The sequence below is a fragment of the Peromyscus eremicus genome, chromosome 8b (genome assembly GCF_949786415.1).
Source record: "Peromyscus eremicus chromosome 8b, PerEre_H2_v1, whole genome shotgun sequence".
Taxonomy (NCBI): Eukaryota; Metazoa; Chordata; class Mammalia; order Rodentia; family Cricetidae; genus Peromyscus; species Peromyscus eremicus.
In genome coordinates, this window is record NC_081424.1 from 61,917,386 (window position 1) to 61,936,502 (window position 19,117).

General features: G+C 41.0%; 1 protein-coding gene across 1 annotated transcript in view; it reads left to right on the forward strand.

Annotated features, from left to right (window-relative positions):
• The first annotated feature begins 269 nt into the window (after window positions 1-269).
• Chd1 (chromodomain helicase DNA binding protein 1) overlaps window positions 270-19,117 on the forward strand; it is an 81,104-nt gene continuing 62,256 nt past the window's right edge. Inside the window, exons 1-2 of the mRNA XM_059272928.1 lie at window positions 270-497; window positions 2,247-2,448. Of these exons, the coding sequence (XP_059128911.1) occupies window positions 2,396-2,448 (53 nt within the window). The 5' untranslated portion in view covers window positions 270-497; window positions 2,247-2,395. The remainder of the gene's footprint in view (window positions 498-2,246; window positions 2,449-19,117) is intronic.

Below are 19,117 nucleotides of genomic sequence, written 5' to 3' on the forward strand. Positions count from 1 at the left end.
GCGCGTCGGCGGAAAGGCCCGGGCGTGCGCGCCGCCGCCGCCGCGCGCCGGGGAAGGGGAGTGAGCCCAGGCGGTGACGTCGCTCGGGAGGCGGAGGCGACGGCGACCTCGGCGGCGCCGCGCGGCGGAGACGGTTGCGCTCGCTCGCGGTCTCGGCGTCATGGCGGCTGCCGGCGGCCGATAAGCGGCGGGGCGGGAGCGCGGACGGAGGAGGAGGAGGAGGAGGCGGAGGAGGAGGAGGAGGCGCCCTCGGTACTTCCCGCTCGGCCTCGGCGGCGCCCGGAGATGAACTGATCGTGGGACCCGCTCCGCAGCCCCCGCGCGTCTCCGCCCGCGGCCTCCCCCTCCCCCTCGGCCGTCCGCGGCGCGGGTCCCGCGGCCTGGGCGTCCAGGATCGCGGGTCCCCCAACACCTCCCTCCACCCCCCACCCCCCGCGCGCGGGGCATCCTCCACCCGAGGCGCCGGGCCCGCGCCACCCTCCGCCCTGCGCCCGCCGGTAAGGACGGGTCGGCGAGGCCGGCCGGGGAAGGCCGGGAGCGGGCGAGGCCCGCGAGGCCCGGCGCGCCGCGGCCCGGCGCGGCGCCGGGGGCGTGGGAGAGCGGCCCGGCGCATCCTCGGCGGCCTGGCGGCGCTGCCCGGCGCGCGGCGGGGACCAGCACGTGGGAGCGCAGGGCGGCCGGGGTGGGAGGGGGGGAGGGGGCGGCGGTCGCCGCCGCCGCCGGGCGAGCCCGGGAGGGCGCGCGGCGGGCTGCGGGAGCAGCGGGAGGCGGGAAGGAGGCCGCGGCGCCCGGCTGCGGGGAGGGAAGGAGCTGCGGCCCCGCGCGGCGGCGCAGCCGGCCGGCAAACTTAGCCGGAGTCCGGCAACTGCCAGGCCGGGAAAGGGAGGCTTGCAGAGGCTGGGCGACTTCGGGGGGCGCTCATTGTTGAGGCGCGGGAGCGTCGGGAATCCCGGCACTCCGGAGCAGAGAACTTAGGGCAAGACGCTGAGGCGGAGAAAGGAGGCGAGGCTGGAAAGGAAGTTCCAGCGGACGGGGAAAGCCATCTTGAGGGGCGAGAGGAAGGTGAAAGGGAAAGAGCGCCCAGGCGAGTGAACTTTCTTAGCGCAGACTTTCCGGAGAGGAGGAGGAGAAGGAGGAGGTGGAGGGCTTGGACACACGGTTTAATAGTAAAGCTTTTTCACCGGGGTTGGAATTAATAGTTAACGTTAGGAATTACTGTTGAGTGCTGTGGGCTTTAGATAACCTGTCCTTGCAGAGATGGTATGAAGATCGAGCTCTGCAGGTTCGAGAGCCTGATCCAGGTGCAGGGTCGGCCTCCGGCCGAGGTGGCAGCAGCCTGTTTGACCCTCCCTGTTCTGTGGAGTGGAAATAATCAGAGTTAAGTCTCTGCTGGAGTCAGAGGACAACTCTGCCTTTCCGTGTGTGTCTTGGTACTTTCTGGCTGGGGAAGGATCTGACGTCTCCTTCCCCCGCTTCTTCCTCTCCCTCCCCTGCCAGAGATCTCCTTTGTTTATTCGTGGTTGGCTTGTAGGTGACTGGAGTGCTCTGGTGAAATCTTAAGAGGTGGAAATACTGTGTCTTGGTACCCCCTCCCCCCAATCGCTTGCCTTGAAAAGAAGATACAGTGTGTATTCTTTGTATTACCCTTTTATGTTTTTCAAGGCGTCTTAAGTACCACATTGGATACATTTTTTTTTCTCTTTCACTCATACCTGATAAGAACCTCTGTTTTGGCGTTTGCATTTTTGCTAAGACCGTGATACCTTTTACTACACTCTTTTCCATATGGGCATTTAAAAACTTTCTTTAGCTGGAGTATGAAGTTCTTGGTAATAGGAATTAGAGCTTCATTAACATAACCTTTATCCTCACTTCGTTTATTTGGCGAAGTTACCAAATAAAACCACATTTTCCAGTCTGCGTGTATGTATATGTTACATGGTATCACTTTGTTTTAATAATCTATATAAAAAGTGCTACACAGTAGCAATTAGCCTCGAAAAGTTTGTTGCCCTACAAATCTTTAAATTCCTTCTGTCAAAACAGCACTAGCAGTGGCAGGCTAAATTCTAGTAAATTAATTAAGAATGTGTTTAATAGATGCCTAGTTATTGTAAGTAAAAGGCTTCTGCATCTTTTTTTGCTACCGCTAGTCTAATGGCCTAGGTACATTTCTGTGAGTTCTAAATCGGGCTTACTTTTCCTTCAGCGTATATTCTTAACTGCTAATGTATTTTTTCCCCCAGGTGACTCAGAGAGGAGTCCCAGGAAACCTGTGAATGTTGAAGAAAATTCATCTTTGAAATTTTGATATTCGAGGAAGTTGGCATTTATATTCATCTTTTATTAAAGTGGGAAGATTTGTGTTTTATTTTAAAACTACTTGATATTTACAATGAATGGACACAGTGATGAAGAAAGTGTTAGAAATGGCAGTGGAGAATCAAGGTAAGCAAGCACTTTAAATCGGCGTGTTACTTGAGAATTGAAAATGTGTTTGAGTGTTTTTATAAAATTGTCTTACTAGGCAGAAGTTGAAGGGTCCCCCTAATGGCAGTTTCGTTGATGTTACAGGTGGTGTGTGTGTGTGTGTGTGTGTGTGTGAAGATACCAGAGAACAACTGTAGTAGAAGACTTTGATCTATTTAAATCTATTGGAGGTTCATATGTTTTGAGTTAATTGGAGCTGAGACAGTAAAGACATATATTAATTGATTTGACTGTTAATGCAGTAAGGATTTCTGCACTTGTCTTTTTCTGGCGTTTTATGTTTTACACCTGTGTTGTCCAGTGTGGTAGCTGTAGCTACTAGCTACATGCAACTGTTTAGATTACAAAATGTTCCAAATTTTGTTAGTCACACCAGACATTTCAGATGGTAAGTAAATGACATATGACATGTGTCAACTATATTAGACAGCACTAATAGAAACATTTCTACCACTGCAGAAAACTTTAGACAAGATTGACATGAATTTAGTCTATTTTATTTGTATATTGGAATTTTAGAGTTTTTAACTCAGACCATATTATTTCTTAGATATAAAGTTTATGGAAATTAAATGTTAAGCCATTTTAATAACGTGTAAGTCAATCTCTTTGCTCTCTTTCTCTCTCTTTCTCTCTTTCTTTAAAGGCAGGGTCTTATAGCTCATGCTGGCCTTAACAAGAATTCCCATCCTTTTACCAAATGGAGCGCCGAGATTATAGCCATATATCACTGCCTGGTCCAACACCATTAAATTCTTTTTGACCTTCTACATTTTTAATAGTCTTCACATTACTGTTACAATCATATATTTATATATACTTACATAGTAGATGTTGGAATCTGACTGTACAGTTAATCCCAACTATATGCTACTCAATGTGAATTGAGGTAAATTACTCTGCTCTGATTTTTGCTCTTGTAAAATGGGAATTACACTATTTACTAAAAATTGAGACTTAGGTGAGATGCTGTATATCAGCTTAACCTGGTTTCTGCTACAATGGACATTGAGTATTTGCTTATTATTAGTCAGCGTTATGTTTTGTGTCATATAGGACACTTAAGTAATTACAGTGGTAGAGAAATGGGAGGGATGGTTTATGAGAAGAGAGTAACAAGAACAACATACAGGATAAAACACACAGCTATGGAAGAAACACTTTAGTTAAACCAAGTATGAATCTAGAAGTTAAAAACCTAGGTTGAACCGTGTGGTGGTTATGCATGCCTTTAACCACAGCACTTGGGAGGCAGAGCCAGGCGGATCTCTGTGAGTTCAAGGCTAGCCTGGTCTACAGAGCAAGTTCCAGGATAGTTAAGGCTGCACAGAGAAACCCTGTCTTGAAAAACAAAAACAAAAACAAACAAACAACAAAACCCTCAAAAACTGGGTTGAGGGTGGGTGAGATGGCTCTGTAGACACTTGTTGCCAAGCTTGTTGACTTGAATTTGATCCCTGGGACCCACATTATGGGAAGAGAGTATTAGTTCTTTCAGATTGTCTTCTTTACATGCATGCCATGGTTCTCTGATGCCCATATATAAATAAATAAACATTTAAAACAAGCAAAAAAAAAAAACCAAACCCACAAAAACCTAAACAAACAATCAAACAGAAAACCAAAGCCTGAATTGATACCATGTTTGCATGAAATAGCTGTTTTAGAAAATTCCCAAGTTAATATGGGAAGAATTGAAAGAATTCTGTGAAAAGTTGTAGGGACCAGTATTATGGTGCACTGCACGCCTTTTATCCCAGTATTCCGGAGACAGAAGCAGGTGGCTTTCTCAGTTCAAGGCCATCCTGATCTACATAGGAGTTCCAGGAGAGTCAGGACTACATAGACCCTGTCTCAATAAACCAAGGGGAAAAAAGGTGGTAGTAAAGATACATAGAGTATAATGTAGAGTTTATAGAATCAATGGAGTTGAAGTTAGATTGTGTGTGTGTGTGTGTGTGTGTGTGTGTGTGTGTGTGTGTGTGTGTGAGAGAGAGAGAGAGAGAGAGAGAGAGAGAGATTTTTATTTTGAGACAGAGTTTGACTATATACTCCTAGTTCACCTGAGAGAGAGAGAGAGAGAGAGAGAGAGAGAGAGAGAGAGAGAGAGAGAGAGAGATTTTTATTTTGAGACAGAGTTACTCTTAGTTCGCCTGATTCTCATAATATAGACAGGCTAGCTGTGCATTCACTGAGATCCTCCCGTCTTTGGCCTCCCTAGTGCTGGTATTAAAGGTGTATACCATATTAGAGGATATTTATGCCTCAGTTTTGAGTCACATATCTGTAGATACATTGTAGTAAGTAAATAGAAGAATTACATTGTTTAAGATCTCTCATTCATTAGGAGCAAAGAAATGGTTAATAAGTAGCTCTGCGCCAGGTAAACATAGGAACCATGCTACTCACATAATAGGAAGTCAGACTCTTGACTGCTTATCTACTTGTTTAGCCAGGGGATCACCTGCTGGAACATTCTCAACACTCAACCTGTTCCAGTGTTTGCTACCATATCTAAAGCTAGGAGAAGTAATAAAGCCAATTTGATAGTACAGGTGAAAACAAACAAAATCTTTGAAATTATCTAGTGATTTCCTTTCCAACTGGGCATAGGGCTGCACACCTATAATCCCAGGAAGTAGAGGCAAGAGGATCAGGAGTACATGGTTATATTCTTTCACAATTCATACTCATTTTAAGTGATTGCAAAGCTTATTTCTCTAATTATTCTGAGTCAGTAATTCTGCCATACAGACTTAGGTGCTTCTGAGGAGCATCACTATTCAAGTATCTGACTTTAGAATTTCTCGGAAATAGAAGGGGTTAGCTTTTTCTTTACCATGCCTTCCTCTTGCTGTTTTGTCTTTTATTTTCTGTGCACCCTTTGTCATTGATACTTCTACCCTTTCTCCCAAATGCTTTCATTGCAAGGCAGTACAAAGAAAAGGGAATGTGCCTTGGTAGCTGAGGAGGTAAACTCTATAGATAGTATTTTCTTGGAAAAAAGAACCAAAAGGTATCACAACTGAAAATAGTAATTTAGGTCCACCTTTGAAGTCAGTATACATTGTAAATAGTGAAGCAAATTGTTCAGGCTAAGAAATGTAAAATGTGTTTTTCTACAGAATTTCATTTTTATTTTGTGGAAGCTTCTGAAATGAGGTTGCCATTTGCTATTTTGGGTTGGATTTAACTTTTTACAGAAAAAGAAATGTGGAGATGAAGGGGTTGATTCCTGTATAGAGCAGTCTCTAATTATTGATGGAAAGAAAGAATTCTCGAGAAGTAGTTCCTTTGGCTATACTATAACTGATAGTTTTGAAACTTTCTTGCTTAGAAATGTACATTATGACTGAGGAGGGAATGTGGACACAGGCAACAAGCTATCTGTAATTGATACTTGATGACAAAGAATAATTAGTTTTGGCCAATAGAAACTTGGTATATTAACTATACTTCTGGGTAGGACTCATACCCAGGGGTAGTTGGCAACACAAATTAATTCAGTGGTAATTTTGTAGACTTTTTGTTTCATTTCGCTTTGTTTGGGCTTTTTTTTTTCTTATTGATCTTTTGCTTGTATATTATGGTTTCTGATTTGTGTTTTTGTGGAGCTTTTTGTGTGTGTGTGTGTGTGTGTGTGTGTGTATATCTTTTTTTTTCAGAGAGAGCATGGAGCTGGGTGGGTAGGGAGGATCTGGGAGGAGGAGAGGGAAAAGCTGTATCAGAATAGATTATATGAAGATAGTATTTTTCATAGCACATGCCTTAAGATCCCAGCACTCAGGCTGCAGAGGCAGATTCTGTATTCAAGGCCAGCCTGGTCTATACAGTGAGTTCCAGGCCAACCAGGGTTAAAAAAAGAAGTAAATAAAGCAAAATTGCCATGGGTTTGTGTTTCTAGCAAGTCTTTATTTTGTTAGATGGGCCAGGATGCACCTGTATAATGGTTAATAGTTTCATGTGACTGAGGCCATGCTCTCTGAAGATAGTGCTAGGAGGTTTCAGGCCATCACTTCCACCTGTATGGACTCCGGTTGTGATCAGGTTCTTCAAGCCTTACTTAAACATTTTAAAAGATTCCATTCACTCATTATTTTTGTAGTCTTGGACATTAAGCCCAAGGCCTCACGTGTTAGACAAAATATTCTAAACACCCCACCCTCCCACCCTTCCACCCCCCCACCCTCCCACCCTCCCACCCCCGCCACATCTGAACCCCACAGATTTTCATCCTAAGATTATTTTGAAGAATGATTTAGTTCAGTTTAAGGGCAAACATTTGAAACATGTGATCATATTTGCTTATTTTTTGGATAACTGATAGTTGCTTGTTAGGCTCAACTTTAGAAAGTTTGTTATGTGGATTACTAATTTGATACTGTAGTCTCTAAATCAGTGGTTCTCAACCTTCTTAATTCTGAGACCCTTTAATACAGTTTCTCATGCCATGATGACCACCAACCATAAAATTATTTTCCTTGATACTTCACAACTGTAATTTTGCTCCTGTTATGAATTGTAATGTAAATATCTGATATGTGACTCCAGTGAAATTGTCCTTTGAACTCCAAAGGGGTCATGACTCACAGGTTGCGAACCACTGCTCTAAATATATATTATGCTCTTGAATAATTCTTGAAGATTGGGAGATGTGGGTAATATGCTTTAATAGTCTGACCTAGTCTGTAGTTAATGGAATTTAGTTGGCCTGAATCTTAGAATAAAATCTTTTGTATGTGTGTGTGTACACAATGTTCAGGACACGGGATAGAACCTAGAACCTTGTACTATGTATGTATGTACTAGGCAAATTTTCTATACTGAGTTCAACCCCCAAACTAAAATCTTATTTTACTTTATTTTTAAACAATGTCAGTAATGCTTAATATTAATATACATTTTTAAAGATTGTTTTTACTTTATGTGTATGAACATTTTGTCTGCCTGTACGTCTGGAGGCCAGAAGAGGTGTCAGCTCCTGGACCACAGTGACAGGTGCTGGGAACTGAACCCAGGGCTTCTGGAAGAGCAGCCAGTGCTCTTAACCAGTGAACCATCTCTCCACCCTAGTGCATATATTTTAAATATGTATATAAACTTTATACTTATATAGAGGAGCCTATGTGTTGTACTAAACTTCCTTGTTTCATAGAAAATTCTTTACCTTGTTTATACTTGAAGAACCTTTTTTAGGATCTCAGTGTTTAGTAGTGGTAGGTAGAGAAATAGGAATTAGGATTAGTGGAGGTCTGATGAGTGAAAACCAACTTTCATGGTAATTGCTCTGAACTCTGATCATCATAATATATAATTTCTTTTTATATACATTAACACATATATATTATATGAATTTTCTTTTTAATTGGTGCGCGCGCGCATGCATGCACACACACACACACACACACACACTCACACACACACACTCACACACACACACTCACACACCAAAGATTAAAAAGAAAATCTCCAACTTATAAGTAGGATTTATGAAATTATTTCTTTTGGTTAGAACATGTAGCTGTAGTAGAGAGCTCATGTAGAATGCAGTCTGAGATTTGATTCCCAGCACTATAGAGACAGGTAGAGCCTTAAGGCTCAGTCTAATCTGTTGAGGTTAAGAAACACCAAGTCAGAGCTCAAGGCACCACTCCATTTTTTTCACTGCAGGAAGTCTAACCCAGGGCTTCCTACAGGTTAGGTAAGTGCTCTAGCACTGAGCCACCTCCCTGCACTCAAGATCCTTCTGCTGTGTTACCCAGGTTGGCCTTAGCTTGGGATTATCTCTGCCTTTGCGTCTCAAGAGCTTGACTGGATCATAAGTGTATTCGGTCAGCGTCTATCTGGTACAGATCAGTTTCTCCTGTTGGGGACCAGTTGAATATTGCTTGGTACACCATTTGTGAAAGATGGTCTTTTGTTGTTTGTTTTTGAAATTGGATTTTTGTTTTGTAGCCTATTCTCACTTAGATCACAGTATGGCCCAGGATGGCCTCAGCCTCCTTCCTGAGTGTTGATTAGAAGCATTCAGTATAATACCTGCCTGACTTCGGACTCCTGTGTGGATTAGGCTGGGTCGCCAGCCTTAGCCACCTTAATGCAAGGATTATATTAATGTTCATATACTTTATACATATAAAAATAGTTTTTTTGCTGGGCAGTGGTGGTTCAGGCCCTTAATCCCAGCACTCTGAAGGCAGAGGCAGGCAGATCTCTGAGTTGGAGGCCAACCTGGTCCACACAAATAAACACTGTCTTCAAAGAAAAACAAACAGAAACAACAAAAAAATCATGGTTTTCTTTTACATTAAATTTGAATGCTTTTTTAAAAGCATTGTAAAAAATGGTGTTTTTTGGTCTTCATTCTACAGTCACTTTTTAAAAAGTCAATTCAGGTTTGTGAATTAATGCTGACTGGGAAGTAATGCTAAGAAGCACTTTCAAAGGCAGGAGAGATGGCTCAGTGGTTAAGAGCACTGGCTGCTCTTCCAGAGGACCCGGGTTCATTTCTCAGCATACACATGGCAGCTCACAACTGTCTGTAACTCCAGTTCCAGGGGATCTGATACTGTTACCTGTGTACATAAAGTAAAATAATTTTATGTACTTTAAATTTTTTTTATTTTTTACTTGTTATTTATTTATTTATTTTATGCACTTTCAGGAACACAGGAGACTAGGAAATGTTAAAGCAGGAATGGCCAGAAATCACCAGTTAAGAAAGCTGGCTGTGACAATTTCTTGTGATGTCATTAGTTGCAAGAAAGAGTAACTCTTAAATTTCATTTCTCCTAATACACATCTTTGTTCAGTTGTACTTTGTCTTTACTTTTTTTTCCCCCTCATATCCTATACATGCTTCTGAAGCTAAGATGCCTGTTTGGAAAACTCAATACCCTTCGTACTAGCAGCTTTATTTTAGCAACAGGTTATTCTCTGTTTGAGTAGAATTAACCCAGTTACAGATTTCATAGAGTTCCTGAGGTTGTGGTAAATAGAAGTTACTATAATTAGCAGTACAATTCTTTTTTTTTTTTTTTTTTTTTTTTGGTTTTTTGAGATAGGGTTTCTCTGTGTAGCCCAGGTTGGCCTTGAACTCACAGAGATCCGCCTGCCTCTGCCTCCCAAGTGCTGTGGTTAAAGGTGTGCACCACTATGGCCCACTTCTAGCATTATAATTTTTAACTGGTGAGTTTTAAGAGAATATATGTGATGTTTGAGTGCAGTACTCTTCTGTATGTAAAGGTAAGATAATAATGTACAGGCAGTGAACAGATGAAGTTGCCTCTTTCTTTGTTCCTGTGCTTAACTGGATCATATCTGTTGTAGTTCTATATTTAAAAATAAGTGTTTCTTTTGGAAAGAGATGGTTGAAAGATAAATTTTTCTTTAACTTTTTAATTTTTTTGGTGTATGTGACAAGGTCTTGTTGCCCAGGCTGGCTTGGAGCTTTTGGGAACTCTACCTCACAAGTAGGGGAGTGCTGGGATTAAAGGTGTATTATCATGCCTGGCAGTAACTTTTTTTCTTGTTTTAAATGGGAAGCTTTTAAAATGTACAGAAAGAGAAATGTTAGAACTCAGTTGTGATTCTTCTGCTTATAGCTTGTTGGGAATGTGGAGTTGGGTTTCATCTTGGAGTCTTCATATTTTACCAGATTCCTAAGTGATTTGTACATGTGTTAAATTCAAGGGTACCTATATGTGTATGTATATAATGTATAAAATACAATGAACCTGTCTACATAAAGTCATTGAACCACTCATCCCTGCAGCTTTTTATTATTGATGTTGTTGTTTATATAGGTTCTATTTTCTGTGAATTTCTGAGGAACAGTGTCATGATCCATGCCAGAAAGAGGCTAGGTAAATTTTATTTTGCTAGAAACAGTTAACAGTGGCAAACAGTGTGATTGTTGATTTTTCTTTTTTTTTTTTTTTTTTTTTTTTTGGTTTTTCGAGACAGGGTTTCTCTGTGTAGCTTTGTGCCTTTCCTGGGACTCACTTGGTAGCCCAGGCTGGCCTCGAACTCACAGAGATCCGCCTGGCTCTGCCTCCCGAGTGCTGGGATTAAAGGCGTGCGCCACCAACGCCCGGCAATTGTTGATTTTTCTGACTGAACCAAGCAAAATGCACATAGGGGTGGAAATTTCAAAACACAGTCCCACAAAACTCCTTTGCTATCTTTCTAGGTAGGAAAATAAGGATTATAAATAGTTTTATTTTATTTATTTATTTTTATTATTTTTTTTTTTTTGTGTAGCTTTGCGCCTTTCCTGGATCTCGCTCTGTAGACCAGGCTGGCCTCGAACTCACAAAGATCCGCCTGCCTCTGCCTCCTGGTGCTGGGATTAAAGGCATGTGCCACCACCACCCGGCAGGATTATAAACAGTTTTAAAATGCTTTAAATTTTTTTTTTGAGGTTTTTCCGAGATGGTCTTTCTGTGTAGCTTTGCACCTTTCCTGGATCTTGCTCAGTAGACCAGGCTGGCCTTGAACTCACAGAGATCTGCCTGGCTCTGCCTCCCCAGTGCTGGGATTAAAGGCATGCACCACCACCGCCTGGCTTAAAATTTTTATTTTATTTTATTTGTGTGTGTGTGTGTGTGTGTGTGTGTGTGTGTGTGTGTGTGTGTGTGTGTTTGTATGCCACATTGTATGACTGAGGAGGCCAGAATTAGGGTGTTAGGTTTCCAGATCCTGTGGAGATAGAGTTACAGATAGTTGTGAGCTACACATGGGTGCTGGGAACTAAACTTGGGTGTCTTGCAAGAGAGGCAAGTCCTCTCACACGGAACCGTCACTTCAGCTCCTGTAACAGGTTTAACAATCATTGCTTTAAAGCCATTAATATGAGGTCTGGGAGCTGATTTCAGTGGGTACATGCTTGCCTGCTACATAACATTAGATGTGAGTTTGGATCCCAAACCCCACATAAAAAGCCATGCATGGGACATTTCTCTGTAATACCAGCATTGGGAGCTGGAGATCAGGACCCCAGCGACCTATCTAATGAGTGAGTTACAGTGAGAGGTCCTGACTCTAAAAGAAGGTGGAGGACTGGGAAGATGGCTGAGCAGGAGGGGGACTAACCTGAGCAGCAAACTTTGGTTTTGATTGAGGCCTTCTTGGCAGATAAACTAGGAAATACATAAACTGTGCATATTTTTGTTTGTAGTTATTTGCATATCTGTCCATCTAGGACTTTTTCTTCCTCTTTTGAGGCTGGGTCTTGGAACTTCCTATGTAGACCACCAGGCTGGCCTCAGACTCACTGAGGTCTGCCTGCCTCTGCGTCCCAGAGAGTCCTTATTTTCTCTCTATTACATTTGCCCTGGCTTCCTTCTTCTCTTCTCTCTAGTTCATCTCTCAGGAATTTTGGCTGATTTTTAGACATACACAAGGTTTTTGTTCCTAGTAGAAACCCCTGCTCAGTAATTGTTAGTTGAGGAGGTAAACAAGTGAAATAGAATTATTAATTGTGCCAAACCTTTAAAATAAATGTTTGTGCACTCAACAAACAGTGCAGTGTATTGGAGACCACCCAAGCACAGGCCTCAAATGCAAATCTTTTTTCACTGTCAGGTGGGCTGTGCTACTCTTGGATGTTATGAGTTCCCTTGGCATGGATACCTGCTCTTAATTTGTCCTGGCTAGTGAGACAGCTCTCTAAATTATCTAGTGGTGGGTACTGGTCATTTCCTTCCAGTAGGAAGGAGATGTGGGAAGTGATGGGGAAGAAGAGAGAAGATAAATACTTCATATTAGGGTGATAGTGCAGATATCACATCACTTCTTTGACGTGTACAAGTATGGCTACTTATCAGGCACATATCCTTTCTGTAATTCTGTAGAATGATTGCCTTCTGCCATGTGTCTAAGAGCATGCTCCCTTCTGTCAGTGAACCTAAGTACTGCCAAGTTTTTTTGTTTTTTTGTTTTTTGTTTTTAAAGAAAGTAGGGAAATAGACCTATAAGGGGAAAACAAAACAAAAAAAGCTTTTGTTTTTGAGGCTTGATCTCCTTTTGCAATTCAGGGTCACCTGGTTTTGTGATCTTCCTCTGCAGCCTCTGAATCCTGAAACTACTTGGCTTTTGGAAAGCCTTTATGTACAAAGGATGACAGTAAATAAATGACATATTTTAATTTTATTGAATAACTAATAAGAAACCATTGAATTGAGGCATGACTGGTGGTCTGATACAGTGCGTAAATGTGAGGCGTGGCTACTCCTTAGTGCTGTGTTTAGGATGCTCTTCTCACACCTCTTTGCCACCTTCATGGTCACTCCAGAGTTTCTTATAAGGTTTTTTTTTCTGTTGGTTGGAAATCTAATAGCTGTCGTTGTTACTGTCCATCCGTGTCTGTCTGTCCGTCTCTCTCTGTCTCTCTGTCTCTCTGTCTCTCTGTCTGTCTCTCTCTCTCTCTCTCTCTCTCTCTCTCTCTCTCTCTCTCTCTCTCTTTTTCCGAGACAAGGTTTCTTTCTCTGTGTAGCTTTGGCTGTCCTGGAACTCACTCTGTATACCAAGCTGGCCTCGAACTTACAACAGAGATCTGCCTGCCTCTGTCATCACTGGTCAGTGCTGTTTTTAAAGAGGTCACTATTTTTTCATGTGCTAAAGATGATTTTTTTTTTTTTTATTTCAAAGGAATGATTTGAATGTAAAGTGTAGAAAAGGGGTTATCATTCTGTCATAGTGGGCTGAACCATGACTTTGACTCTTGGGGTACTCCCCTTTAATATGTGAAATAAAATAGATCAAAGAAAAAAAGTTGTATAGTTGAACTTGAAAGAACTTAGATGTGCCAGAAACACAAGGGAATGCAAAGCCGGAGCAGTAAAGTGCTCTGAGCAAACCTGGGCAGCCTGTAGTGAATAGCAAGCAGCTCACCTCCTCCCGTTGCTGGTGTCCTCCAAAAAGCGCTCATGCTTCTCCTCACCCCTCCTTACAAACCCTTTCTCATCTGGCTCCTCCCTACCACTTCCTGTCAGCTGGTTACTGACTCAGCCTTCTGACCGCAGGTGAATTTTATTTAATCAAACATATCTTTGCATCATTAAACAAACAGTCCATAGCATAAACAAAAGTAACACACCTTGAAATAATACTCTACAACATTTCCCCCTTTTTGTCTAAACAAAAAAGAAAGATTTTAACTTTAGCAGAATAAGACTGTACATAATAAGAACAATTATCAAGTAAAGATTGCATTCACAATGTAATGAATTCCAGTTCATTTGTGTTGGCAGCTTAAAAGGAAATACTCCGTTATCTATCTTAATGATTCTAAAGTTTTATACCTAATTTACTCTCTATCATAACTAAGGAAAACTGCAACTATAACTATCCAGTCTTCAATTCCATCAAAGGCCCCAGAAGGATAATATTATTTGAGTAAACAAAAGGTACATTGCAAACAACTCCCAAAACTCTAGAATGACAGAGACATCTGACTGCTCTGCAACTTTGGGGCATCCATCTTCAGCCCTCAGACCCAAAGTATATGACAGACTTTTCTATAAAGCAGGAATTTTGGACTGTCATTCCTTGTTTTGGCAAAGTTCGTCGGTCACTTTCCTGTGTGTCCTACAGAATATCTGGCAGACTCTTTTGTGAAGCAGGAATTTTGAAGGACTGTCCTGCCTTGTTTTGGCCAAGTTCAACAGTCTTTCCTGTGTGTCTTGCATGTCCAGTCTGCACAGCACATTGTCAGCAGTCAAAGGCAAGAACAATTTCTTTGCCTAGTGGCTAACTAGGCACAGTGAAAGCAAACTTCAAAAGGAGTTTCTTGAAAGCCCATCATGTTCTTTGAAGTAAATTAGTATTACCAGGAGCAGATGTATCTCATTTTCATCAAAAGCCCTAAGTTAACAAAACATTTTAAATGCCATGTTCTGTATTTCTTTGAAAGGTTTGAAGACCATCTGTCTGTCTGTCTGTCTGCCTGTCTGTCTATTTATAATATATCTCTATATGATCTGGAAAGCACACCTAACATATCTGCAATTGTCATTGTTATAAATGACTAACCACTAACCTATGTTTCCTGATTGTCCTACATAGTTTATAATAACTTTCAAAAACTAGAATTTTACCTTACATTTTAAAATGAACTGCATAGATACAATACCTTAAACAAGAGTAGAAACACGTATACAATATTTGGTAACAAAAACAATCTTAAATTTGCTTCAATATACAAAACCATTAAACAGTGGAAACATACAGTGTAACAAAAATAACTAAGTTTTTTTTTTATCAATATTCTGTATTCCCCTAAATGATAACAAACATCTATAACCCACCAAATAACCAAAAACCATCCACAAACCCCAACTCTTAGGAATGTGGGTGTAGTTTTCTCTGTACTTCTTCCTGCTGTCTATGGACGAAGTATCTTTAGGGTCCCAGAGAGAAAATTTTGAGATAATGACTGAGTTCTGAGAAGACCAGCAGTAACTTTTGCTCATAGATATCACCTGTCAAGTCTCAGGGAGGTCTCACCTGAGCAAATCTGATTTATATTAACCCTGAAGGAATCCACAGCCTCTCAGCTCCTGGGGGAACAAAACCCCAAAGCATTTTTGACTTCTATTTGACAAATACATTTTTTGACTTATTTTTTAAAGTTAAGGCATTCCTAAAATATCTAGATTGGTTCGATTTAGCAGTCCAGTTCACAATCTCATGTGTCCTAGCAGCTGTCTTTTTCTTTTCTTTTTCTTTTTTTGTCTTTTGCTTTTCAATAGTCAAATTCAAAATCAACACATACAGGATCCCGACTATGTTTCCCATCTTACATTTTTTTTTTTTTTTTTAATATTTTACTTTCTCTTTAAAGACCGTCTTTGAACAATTTATTTTTAGGACTGTCTATACCTTTTTTTTCTTTCTTAAGCCTACACACATTGTTAAACACACTGTAATCTGTTTAGAGGTTTTTCCGTTTGGATCTCTTTTACTTGGTAGCTCTAGTCTTTGACCATAGGAGCAAACCTTAGACTGATAAGGTACACCTGGATTCTCCACACACTTGGCTCTTGGCTGGCTCTGCCTGCTTCTGGGGTTGTGAAAGCCAAGCAGAAACTTCAGGAACTACGTTCAACCTTTCTGGAGCTCTAGCATGCAGATGCGTGCACTACGGCAGGTGTTTTTACTTATTTTTGTTCCTACTTCATGTACTGGCTGCTCAAAAGATCACTTACGGGCAAAAACTGGCCGAAACTCTTAAAGGAGCCTCCCCCCCCCCCCTCTTTCCCAGCTTTCTTAAACCCTACGAGGAAATAAGGGCCCATGTTGGAACGCCATTTTGTTGGAGTTCTTTTGGGGGGCCCACCACCCATCTCCCAAATAAATCATACATGGAGGCTTATTCTTAATTATGAATGCCCAGCCTTAGCTTGGCTTAGTTTCTAGCCAGCTTTCCTTAAATTAACCAGTCTATCTTTTGCCTCTGAGCTTTTTCTGTTCTCTAACTTCTGTAAATCTTACTCTTACTCTGTGACTTGCTGTGTCACTGGAGTGGCTGGCCCCTGAAGTCCTCCTTCTCTGGCTGCTAGCTCTTAGATCCCTCTTCCCAGATTTCTCCTTCTATTTATACTCTCTACCTGCCAGCCCCACCTATCCTTTCTCCTGCCTTGCTATTGGTCAGTTCTTTATTAGACCAACAGATGCTTTTCACTGGCACAGTAACACAGCTTCACAGACAAATGCAACATGAACAAAAGCAGCATACATGAAAATAATATTCTACAGCACTGTAGGGTATTTGGAGGGTCACAGAACCTTAGAATAAGACTGGATTTGGGTTAGAACTGAGAATTTGGCTGTAGTAAGGATTAAAAGAAGCAGAAAGGATTGTCTCTTATCAAAAGGGTCAAAGAAAACTTGTGTGCCTTCAAGAAATTTTTTTTGTTGTTGTTGTTGTAGAGGTAAAACACAGCATGAAAATATTTTTAAGTTTGTGGAGTGTCATATCTTAAATTATCTTACTGGAAAAGTAGGAGAAAGAAGGACCCTAAGACCAACCAGACAACACAAGACATTTTCAGTTATTAGATGTTTGGGGAATTGATTCCTGAGGTAGAGTGTCAGCATCATCCACAGTCAGTGTTACTTACATGTAGACAGTATGACTGTATGGGAAGTGGACTCTGTAGCAGGAATCTTAAAAGTTCTTCTTAATAAGATCAAACCTGGGGCCAGGTAAGGTACTGGGGTGAGTGCAGAAAGATAGCAGAACAGGCTACAGTTTCCTCACCTTGCCCGTTCCTCAGCTGATCCTGTTTCCTCAAACTGGAAGCCTCTGAGTCCTCATCCAGAATGAATCTCAGCTGAACTGTGCTGCTCAAAAGCCTAAAAGCTTAACCAACTCTAGTTCCTGGTCCTCACGCCTTATATACCTTTCTGCTTTCTGCCATTACTTCCTGGGATTAAAGACTCACTTCCTGGGATTAAAGGCATGAGTCACCATGCCTGGCTGTTTCCAGTGTGGCTTTAAACAGAGATCCGGATGGATTTCTGCCTCCCAAGTGATAAGATTAAAGGTATGTGTGTCACCATTTTCTGGCCTCTATATCTAGTGGCTGTTCTGTTCTCTGATCCCAGATAAGTTTATTAGGGTGCACAATATTTTGGGGAACACAATATCACCACAGGACTCAGTGTATCAGAATTTTTTGATTATTCCAAAAAAGTTATGGTTTTAATTAAATGACTTTGAGGAAGAGTAAAATGAAGTAATGTAGAGGCAAAGAGAATGAGAAGGTATGCAGAAGTTTAGACTTATATTACTGTAGAATAGGAAGGAAAGGGGATGTAGTATCAGTAGTACATTAACTCATAAAATATCCTGAATCTGGGAGGTAGAATGATAGAAAATAGGAATGTATTTGCTAAGTCAACACTGTGCTACTGTGTGTTGGCTTATGTTAGTTGTGTGTGGAGTACTGAATGGAAAAGCCAGCTTGAAGTGCAGGCTGAGTGGAGTAAGAACTCTGGGGCAATAAGGGGGTGTTTAAAAGCTTCCTAGGAAGGGTAAGAGCTTGCATCAAGACTGGCTAGGAAGTAGGGAAAAGGCATGTGAATTCAAGGGCTGAAGGAAGGTAGGTTTTTAAATTGCAGAGCAGAGAGAAAATGATTTTAGATTAAGTGGGATAAATAGGGAACCAGAGTTCACATTTTAGGCTTTTTAGTCAAGCAGTAAACATAAGCCTTTAACATCATCAAAATAAGTTGTGGTTATAGCTTTGCCACAAGGCATTCAGTAAGTATGAGATGGATCCCCAGGTGTCCACAATTTAGAACTAGAGTGGAATGGCCATCTTGATACAGGTTAGAATTTGAAAAACATTTCTGTCAGGTAATTCATAGATATAGAATCGTAACATTTTAGTTATTGAATTGATGAGAATTTAACCAGGAAGTATAGCTGCACAGAATTCTTTGAAAAATTAATAATAAAGTAAAAATGATTTTAGTGTCTTAATAGAACGTTAATATTTTTCTAAGCACTCAAGCTGACAACATTGACTGTGTCAGTACCTTAGGGGATGCTGGAAGAGAGTTGGTTTTTAAGTTATTGCAGATACGAATGCTAAGCATGTTTCTCTTTTCTGCTTTGGCACAAACTTTAAAATTTTATTTATTTAAGATTTACTTTGGCTTTTATTTCTGAAAAATCATACTACTTTTTACACAATGAGATTTATTTTTAACTAACGTAAAGTAATAGGGTTTTTTAAAAATCATTTTTATACATTGTTTTTGCTGACCACACCTTGCTTCCACCTACACCCATATAATAGTTTCCATTTATTTTCATGTCACATGTATATTATTACACTTTTTTTCTCCCTCCCCACTTCCTTAAGACCTTTTCCCTCTCTCATGGTTCCTTTTCTAGGTTTACAGTTTACTCTCATACCTACCCACATACATTTGCACATACAAAAATTAAAGTGTGTGGTATTTGTCTTTTTAGTCTGTGTTATTTGGCAATATAAATCCCAGTTCCATTTTCCTGCAGATATCATTCTGTGTGTGTGCACCATATCTCCTTATCCATTTGTAAGTTGATTAACATTTAGGCTACTTTCATTCATTACTGTTGTTACTATAGTGTAGCAATGTGCATGTACAGGCGTCTTTGCGTCTTTGCGTGGGATAACTGAGTTGTATAGTATTTTTAGTTTTGGACAAACCGCTATTCTAATTTCCATAGCGGCTTTACCTACATACTTTGAAGAAAAATTATAAAATCCCAAATAGTGAGCATTTTCTAGTTGAGTCACCTACCATTGGACGGTCTCCTGGGAAGAACAGCCCAACATTTCTGCTGTCTTGTGATTATACTTAGCTCCAGGGACTTTGTGCTATGGTGTCTGTCTGTCTGTCTAATTTGAAAGTAGGTTGCAAGAATCTTGCCTCTTGAACATTTAACTTAGTATACCCTTTCTACGAATAAGGTCTTTTTACCTAAGCTCTGTGAGTTAGCATGTTCAGGAAGTCTGGGTTTCTATTTCATTTTGGTCAGTCAGCTTGGTCTTTCATTAGTATCCAGACTAAGATCATATACTACAATTGGCTGTTGTTTTCTCTCCTTTAGTCTGTAACAGCTCTGTCT